This window comes from Miniopterus natalensis, chromosome 6, assembly GCF_054644295.1.
Source record: "Miniopterus natalensis isolate mMinNat1 chromosome 6, mMinNat1.hap1, whole genome shotgun sequence".
Classification (NCBI taxonomy): domain Eukaryota; kingdom Metazoa; phylum Chordata; class Mammalia; order Chiroptera; family Miniopteridae; genus Miniopterus; species Miniopterus natalensis.
The window spans coordinates 1,925,212-1,934,914 of NC_142086.1; the positions used below are offsets into that span (position 1 = coordinate 1,925,212).

Genomic DNA, 9,703 nt, shown 5'->3' on the forward strand with positions numbered 1-9,703 from the left:
AGCATGCAATTAAGATTAGGAATGATCTATAAAACAGAGCCAACCAGATGGAGGAAATAATTAATGATATAGAAGACAGGAATCTAGAAATGATTTTTCATAAAGAAAAAGGAAAGCTCTAAAAGAACTATCTGACGCCATCAGAAAAAGAGGTATCAGAAAAATAGGCATCCCAGAAGAAGAAGAGAGGGAGAAGGGAACAGAGAGTCTATTCAAACACACAGTGGATGAGAATTTCCCAAACCTATGGAAAGAACTAGATCTTGAATCCAAGAAGCAAACAGAACACCTAGTTACCTCAAACCAAAGAGGCCCTCTCCAAGGCACATTGTATTAAAACTGTCAAAAATTAATGACAAAGAAAAAATTCTCAAAGCAGCCAGGGAAAAGAAAGTGACCTACAAAGGAAAACCCATCAGAATTTCATCCAACTTCAAGGCAGAAACTCTACAAGACAGAAGAGAATGAAACCAAATATTCAAATGTCTGAAAAAGAGAAATTACCAGCCACAAATAATATATCCAGCAAAATTATCCTTTAAATATGAAGGAGAAATAAAGACGTTCCCAGGCATACAGAAGCTGAGAGATTTTATCAACAGAAAATCACCATTGCAGAAATACTCAAGGGAGTTATTCTACCTGAAACAAAGAACAAAAGGTCACAACACTGTAAGTAAGAGCAACAAAAACATAACAGCATAAACAGGGGTAATTGTGACAACAAAAACTTAAAAGGGGAGGGGTAAAGGTCTGAAATGGCAAAGAAGGGTGAACATCAGATGCACTTGAAACAAAAAAAAAACTACTCTACAAATCCAACTTTATTTTTTATAAACCTAATGGTAACCATACACAAAAATCCCCCAACCTAGATACATAGCTTAAAAAAAGAGGACCCAGAGGAAAGAAGTATGAAACACCACCAAACAAAAACAGCAGACAGAAGTACAAAGAAAAAGAACCGATGGAGGCACAGAGCTACCAGAAAACAAGAGATAAAATGGCTATATGAAATCTTCATAATCAATAATTACCCTAAATGGAAATGGTCTGAATTCACCAATAAAGAGGCACAGAGCAGCAGAGTGGATCAAAAACAAAATCCAACCATATGTCACCTAAACAGACACATCTAAGCTGCAAAGACAAAGGTAGATTCAAAGTAAAAGGGTGGAAAATGTTTCTCCAAGCAAATAACATCCACCAAAAAGCAGGTGTAGCCACATTTGTATCTGACAAAATAGATTTCAAGACAACAAAGGTAACAAGAGACAAAGATGGACACTTTATAATGATAAAAAGGGGCACTACATCAAGAAAACATAACACTTTTCAATATATATGCGCCCAACCAGAGAACATCGAAATATATAAAGCAACTACTTACAGAACTAAAGGGAGAAAGAGATCAAAACACAATCATAGTTGGGGAACCTAATACTCCATTAACAGCTCTACATAGATCAACCAAACAGAAAATCAATGAAGAAATAACAGCCTTAAATGAAACACTAGACTAAATAGACATAGTTGACATTTACAGAGCTTTTTACTCTAGAACATCAGATTATACACTCTTCCCCAGGGCACATGGAACCTTTCAAAGGATATACCATATGTTGGGTCACAGAACTAGCATCAACAAATTCACAAAGACTGAAATTATACTAAGCATATTCTCTGACCACGATGCCTTGAAATAAGAAATCAACCGCAAAAAGTAAGGAAAGAAACCTACAAATACATGGAGATTAAACAACATACTACTAAAAAATGACTGGGTCAAAGAAGAAATAAAAAGTGAGATCAAAAGATATATAGAGACAAATGATAGTGACACTACAACATATCAAAACTTCTGGGACGCAGCAAAAGCAGTAATAAGAGGGAAGTTTATTTCATTACAGGTCTATCTCAAGAAACAAGAGAAATCCCAAGTAAACAACCCAACACCATATCCTAAAGATCTAGAAAAAGTAGAACAAAAGCAACCCAAAGACAGCAGACGAAAGGAAATCATAAAATTTAGAGCAGAACTGAATGAAATAGAGAACAAAAAGACTATACAAAAAATTAATAAATCAAAGAGCTGGTTCTTTGTAAAGATTAACAAAATTGAAAAACCCCTGGCTAGACTCACTAAGGAAAAAAGGGAAAAGACCCATATAATCAAAATCAGAAATGAAAGAGAAGTCACCACAGACATCACAGATATACAAAGGATCATACTAGAATATTATGAAAGACTATATGCCACCAACTTCAATAACCTAGAAGAAACGGATAAGTTCCTAGAAATATTAACCTTCCTAGACTAAATCATGAAAAACTGGAAAATCTAAATAGACCGATCAGCAGTGAGGAAATTGAAACCACCAAAAATCTCCCAAAAAATAAAAGCCCAGGAGATGGCTTCACCAGTGAATTCTACCAAACGTTCAAAGAAGATTTAAAACCCATCCTTCTCAAACTCTTCCAAAAATTTAAAAAAGAGGCAATACTTCCTAACACATTTTATGAGGCCAATATAATCCTGATACCAAGACCTGCAAGGATAACACAAAAAAAGAAAACTACAGACCAATGTTTCTGATGAATACAGATGAAAAAACTCCTAAACAAAATACTATCAAATTGAATACAATAATACATCATAAAAATAATACATCACGATCAAGTGGGGCACTAAGATGGTTCAACATACATAAATCAATCAATGTAATACGTAGTAACAGAAGGATAAAAATCGTATGATCTTATCAACAGATGCAGGAAAAGCATTTAATAAGATACAACATATATTTATGATTAAAACACTCAGTAAAATTAGAAGTACCTCAACATAATAAAGGCTGTATATCATACTCAATGGTGAAAAACTGAAAGCTTTTCCTCTAAGATCAGGAACAAGACAAGGATGTTCACTCTCACCACTCTTATTGAACAATTTGTTTATTAGAAACAATAAACATACAGTAAAGTTACAGGATACAAAATCAGTATACAAAAATCCATTGCCTTCCCCTATACTAACAACAAAACTTCAGAAAAAGAAATGGAAAAAAAAAACAAACCAGTTCCTTTTGCAATTGCAATGGAAAGAATAAAATACCTAGGAATAAACTTAACAAAGAACATGAAAGACCTATATGCTGAAAAGTACAAAACGTTATGAAAAGGGATTGAAAAAGACACAACAAAATGCAAAAATATCCCATGTTTTTGAGTTGGAAGAATCAAAGTACTTAAAATGGCCATATTACCCAATGCAATGTACAGATTTAATGCAATCTCCATCAAAATCCCAATGTCATTTTTTAAAGAAATGGAATGAGAAATCATCAGATTTATATGGAACCACAAAAGACCCTGAATAGCCAAAGCCACCCTGAGAAAAAACAATGAGTCTAGAAGTATCAAGCTACCTGACTTCAAATTATAGTACAGAGCTACGATAATCAGAACAGCATGGTATTGGCACAGAAACAGACACACAGATCAGTGGAATAGAACAGAGTGCCCAGATATAAGGTCACATGTATATGGGGAGATAATATTCAACAAAGAAACCAGAAACACACAATGGAGTAAAAATAGTCATTCTTTTGCATGTGGCCTTCCAGTTTTCCCAGCACAAGAAAACTGGGAAGCCACATGCAAAAGAATGAAACGGGATTACAGTTTGTCCCTATGTACAAAAATGAACTCAAAATGGATCAAAGACCTAAATGTAAGACCCAAAACAGTAAGTTACAAAGAAGAAAACATAGGTACAAAACTTATGGACCTTGGTCGTAGAGAGCATTTTATGAACTTGATCCCAAACGCAAAAATAAATGAATGGGACTGTACCAAACTAAAAAGCTTCTGCACAGCAAAAGGAACTGACAACACAACAAACAGGCAGCCGACCAGATGGGAGATGATATTTGCAAACCGTAGCTCCAACAAAGGTTTAGTTTCCAAAATATATAAAGAACTCATGAAACTCAACACCAAACAAACAACCCAATCAAAAAGTGGGCAGAGGGCCTGAACAGACACCTCTCCCCAGAAGACATGCAAACAGCCAAAAGATGTATGAAAAGATGCTCAACCTCACTAGCAATTAGGAGAATGCAAATCAGAACTACATGAGATACCACCTCACACCTGTTAGAGTGGCTGTTATCAGCAAGACAAGTAATAACAAGTGTTGGAGAGACTGTGGAGAGAAGGGAACCCTCCTTCACTGCTGTGGGAATGCAGACTGGTACAGCCACTATGGAAAGCAGTCTGGTGATTCCTCAAAAAAATTAAGAACAGAGCTATCATACCACCTAGTAATCCCTCTCCTGGGTATACACCCGAAAAACTTGAAAACATGTATTCACAAAGATACACACACCTCTATGTTCATTGCAGCATTATTCACAGTGGCCAAGACATGGAGACAACCAAAGTGTCCTGTGACAGAGGACTGGATAAAGAAGATGTGGGACATGTGCACAATGGATACTACTCAGCCATGAGAAAGGATGAAATACTGCCATTTGTAACAACCTTGAGAATATTACACAAGTGAAATAAGTCAGTTAGAAAAAGCTAAGAAACATGACTTTATTCATGTGTGGGACATAAAACTGAAACTCATGGACACAAACAGCAGTGTGATGGTTGCCAGAGGGAAAGGGGCGGGGGAGTCCTAATATATGGTGACTGGAGAAGATACGACCTTGGGTGGTGGGCACACAGAGCAATATGCAGATCTTGTAACATAGAAATCCACACCTCACCTGAAACCTATATGTTCATATCAACCACTGTTACTCCAATAATTTTAATAAATAAAAACCTCACACTAAATCAGATGGATTTAACTGACATCTTCAGAGCATTTCACCCAAAAGCAGCAGAATATACTCTCTTTTCAAGCACACATGGAACATTCCCTAGGATAGGCCACATGTTAGGACACAAAAGAAATCTCAATAAATTTAAAAAGACTGAAATCATATCAAGCATCTTCTCTGGCCATAATGCTATGAAACTAGAAATTAATCACAAGAAAAAAATTGAAAAACACGCAAAGACATGGAAGTGAAATAACATGTTACTAAACAATGAATGGGTCAACAATGAGATCAAGGAAGAAATCAAAAGACAACTTGAAAGAAATGAAAATGATAACACAACCATCCCAAATCTATGGGACACAGTGAAAACAGTCCTAAGAGGGAAATTCACAGCATTACAGGCCTATCTCAAGAAACAAGAAAAAGCTCAAATAAACAATCTAACTTCACACTTAAAGAAACTTGAAGAAGAACATCAAAGCCCAGAGTGAGTAGAAGGAAGGAAATAATAAAGATCAGAGTGGAAATAAATGACACAGAAACTAAAAAAAAAACAATACAAAAGATCAATGAAACCAATAGGTGGTTTTTGAAAAGATAAACAAGATTGATGAACCTTTAACCAGACTCAAAAAAAAAAAAAAAAAGAGAGGACCCAAATAAACAAAATCAGAAATGAAAGAGGTGAAATAACAACTGACACCAAAAGAATACAGGAGATTGTAAGGAAATATTACGAACAACTATATGCCAACAAATTGGACAATCTGGAAGAAATGGATAAATTCCCAGAAACATAAAAAAATCTTGCAGAACTGAATCAGGAAGAATCAGAGAATCTGAATAGATAGATTACAATTACTGAAATTGCAGCAGTAATAGAAAAAAACTCCCAACAAATAAAAATCCTGGATGAATAGCTTCACAGGAGAATTTTAACAACATTCAAAGAAGAACTAACACCTATCTTTCTCAAGCTATTCCAAAAAATTCAAGAGGAGGGAAAACTCTCAAGCTCATTTTACAAGGCAAGTGTTATACCAATTCTAAAACCAGATACAGACATTACAAAGAAAGAAAATTATAGGCCAATATCCCTGGTGAACATAAATGCAAAAATCCTCAACAAAATATTAGCAAACCAGATCCAGCAATATATTGAAAAGATCATACACCATGGATAGAACACCACAGAGCCTCCAGTTGCGGGGGAAAAGAGTTTCCTAAACTTTAAAAGATCTACCTCTGCACTTCCTGGCAGGGCAACCACTCTTAGTCTGAGTCTGTTTCTGCATCTGTAATGCCTGAAAACCTTAGAGGAATTTCTAAAGAGAAACCAGGGAGTAACTCAAGTGATACAGTATCAGTCTAGAGTTCTGCCAAGCTCAAAGCACTGTACACAGAATTTTTCTCTGGTTTGCAGGGCACCTTTAGGATGGGACTAGTACTGTTTTTACTCCTATTTTGTAGATTAGCACAGAGACACAGGGAGGTGAAGTGACTAGCCCAAGGTCACAAGACTAGTAAGTGTTGAAGCCAGCATTAACTACGTATTCTGATGCCTTTTGCATCTGCACAGTAACTTACCGTTTAAAAGGCATTTCCATGCACTATATATCTCACTGGGGCTTTACAACACACCTGTGAGGCAGAATACATCACTAGCTCCATTTTAAAACTAGGAGAACTGAGGCTCAGTCACAGAGTCAAGGTCAAATCCAAGTCTTCCTACTATAAGAGGATGTTGAATGCTTAATAATCAAGCTATTACTATTGGGTAAGAGCGGGGTCACTACCGGTAATGCGACCCGTGGTAGGGGTGGAGAAGGAACCCTCGAGACTGACTGCTGAGGAACCTGAAAGGCAGGGCGAGGGCCCGGGCGCAGCAGCGGACGCCAGGCGCCGCTGCCAAGGCTGCCCTGCCCTGCCCTGCCCTGCCCTGCCAAGACTCCTCCTTTTTCCAGGGAAAACTTACACGACCTAGGGGGACTCGGGAATCTGGAATTTTGGCACGCCCAGTCCCTCAGGTGTATTTGCGAAGCTGGCGTGGCGACCGGGACGGAGCCTGACCCCGGGCCTTCCCGGCAGGGGAACCCGCGGGGGCCGCCGGCTCGGCCTTACCGTCTCCACTCTGCCCAGGAAGAGCTCCTTGGCGAACGCGCTGGCGGGCGGGCTGGAGCGCAGCGCGCGCCGGCTGCCCGCGAGGGCCTGCAGGGCCCGGCAGGTGCGCGAGCGGAGCCCGCCGCCGAGCATGGCCGCAGCGCTCGCCCTTCCGCCGCGCCGCCTGCCCCGGCCTCCGGCGCGCGCTCGGGCCGCGCCCGCTGATGACGCCGCCGGTCCGCGCCTTCCGCCGGCGCCGGCGCCGGCGCGCGTGCGCGGCCTCCTCGGAAGTCGCCGCCGCCGTCTCGGCGGCCTCGCGCGGGGAAGGCGGCGGCGGCGGCGGGGAGGCTCGTTCTAAAGTCCCAAGGGTTGTCTGCAAGACGTGACCACGGGAGCCTCTCGGTGCCCGGAGCCTGAGCGGCGGCCTAGTTGCCCCCTTCCCTCCCTGTCACCAGCTGGGCTGGCGGAACGTGGCGGAAGGAAAGCAAAGCCAAGCGAGGGGGAAGCGCCCCGGGATCCGCGCCCCCGAGGGGACCCGCCGGGCGGGTCACGTGGCGTTTTGTAAGTGGCTTGTGGGCTCGCGAAGATTCATCTTGTTTTGATTCGCAGCTTACACCTAGTAACACGCGTGTTTCCGGAAGAGAAAAGGGCGCCTTGCCGGAGGAGGCCGGGCGCCGGCAGCGGGCGCGCGAGGGGCGGCTGCGGGGCGTGGCCGCCGCCGGAAGCTCCTCCCCGCGGCCGCCGGACCCGCTGGGCGCCCGGCGCGGGCAGCCGCCGCCGCCGCCTGAGGCCCGCGGCCCTCGTGGGGGCGCCGCCGGGAGCGCGCCGCGCGAGCTTGCAGGTCGCAGCGTGTTTGCGGGCGTCCCGCGGGGTCGCCGCGGCCCGGGGCCCCGTCGGGGCGGCGGGAAGGGCCGCTGGCGGGCGGCGCCGCCGGGGCTGGGCACCGTTTTGCCGAACAGGGGTCAGGTCGACCCAGGAATCGGCGCGCCAGTTCCTGTTTAGCGTAAGTCAGGCAATAAGAAGTCCAGTGGCACACAGTTTCCAAAGCAGAAACTGGGAAAAGTGTAAAGCTTAATTTCTCAGCACTCTATTGTGTACAGTGGGAGATGCTTCTGGACTTCTACTAGTTTGCCAGTTTCTAAGTTTCGTTTTCTCATCTGTAAAAGTGGGTTTTTCTGAAGAGAAAGTGAAGGAAGCCCTATGGAACTGGCGCGCGAAGTGCGCGGCGGTTTCCTTTCTTACTGCAGGAATGAGAGGGGGCCGCGCCGAGATTGCCGTCTGACCCTGGAGTGCTGGGTGTGTAAACAGTTTGCTGCAGGCATGAGTTTCCCACACTCGGTGTTTAAAACACCCCCGGTGAGTGCAGCTCCCGTCCTTGTGCTTCGCAGAGGCTGTACTTCTTACACATCGAAGGTTTGAGGCAACCATGTGCCAAACAAGTCTGTCGGTGCCCGTTTTCCAGCAGCGTGTGCACACTCATGTCTGTGGCACGATTTGGTGATGCTCACAATATTTCAGATTTCATTATATGTGTTACAGGCGTCTTATTTAAGAAACGCATCGCATAAGGCTATCGCTGCCTCGGTAGCAACGCCTCTGGTAGATCTGGGCAAAGTGAACTGAAGATCTTCAGGAGCGGATTCAGCATTTAGATGCCATTAAAACATTTGTGATTCACAGGAAAAGTCAAACTTTTAACATTAACAGGAGTCTGGAAGAAGGTGCTTTCAACAATCATGGCTGAGTTTGAGGGGTGTAGGCTTCAGTGGAGGAAGTACTGCAGATGTGACAAATAGCACCGCATTGCTGTCTTATTTTAAGAACTTGCCAGGTCATGCCAGCCTTCAGCAGCCACCACCGTGATCAGTCAGCAGCCATCCACATCTAGGCAAGACCCAGAAAAACAAGTACAACTCACTGAAGGCTCAGGTCATGGTTAACATTTTTTTAGCAATAAAGTATTTTTAAGTTAAGATGTGTACATTGTCTTTAGACATAATGCTATTGTACACTTAATAGACTATAGTATATTGTAAACATAATACGCACTGGGAAGCCAAAAATTTGTGTGACTCAACGTTATTGCGATACTTTATGGCTGTGGTCTGGAACCAAACCCATAATATCTGCAGTATGCTTGTATCTCTGAATTTCCTTCCTGTGTGAGTTCCATACAAAACTTACCAGCATACAAGCTGACACTCTTACTTAGCCATAATGTTAGTATACCATGATGTTTGGTTTCGGGGCTCAGCACATTGTCTGAGTAGAAAACTACTCCTAGATCCCCTCAGTGTTAAAGCTGCAAAATCAGAAGCCAGTGGAGAAATTTACTTACAGAACTGGAGAAAAGAAAGGGGCAGAATTGTCTCCCTTTCCAAGGCTACAAGATCAATAATAATTTATGTGAAAAATGAGTCTAGTCAAGGTTCCTGCCTTACAGTAGTATATGTCTTAATAAAGCACCCACAAATAAGTTGTACAGATCTTACCACCAGTTTATTTCCTGCTGAGATCTCCCTACTGTCTAGAAATCAAAGACCTATGTGTACAGAGGTGTCTCCCAGAGAAGTCATTGTCTTACACACTAAATTATGTTGTCCAGTATTCTTCCCCTTTTAATTTATAGTCTTACTTGGGGTACATTAGTTATTATGGAAACATGGAAGTCACAGTCTTGTTGAAAGTCACAAAGGTAGTGGAGTGTGTCAGTCTATGGTCATTGGTGCCAATTTAATTACAACTGGAATCCCCAGTTAGAAGAA

The 9,703-nt window shown here is 42.3% G+C and overlaps 1 protein-coding gene across 2 annotated transcripts in view; it reads right to left on the reverse strand.

Annotated features, from left to right (window-relative positions):
- ACAD9 (acyl-CoA dehydrogenase family member 9) overlaps window positions 1-7,099 on the reverse strand; it is a 56,284-nt gene extending 49,185 nt beyond the window's left edge. For both annotated transcript variants that reach the window (XM_087818041.1, XM_016215642.2), the window contains exon 1: window positions 6,960-7,099. In XM_087818041.1, coding sequence (XP_087674167.1) covers window positions 6,960-7,091 — 132 coding nt within the window. In that variant the 5' untranslated portion in view covers window positions 7,092-7,099. The remainder of the gene's footprint in view (window positions 1-6,959) is intronic.
- Window positions 7,100-9,703: the final 2,604 nt, after the last annotated feature.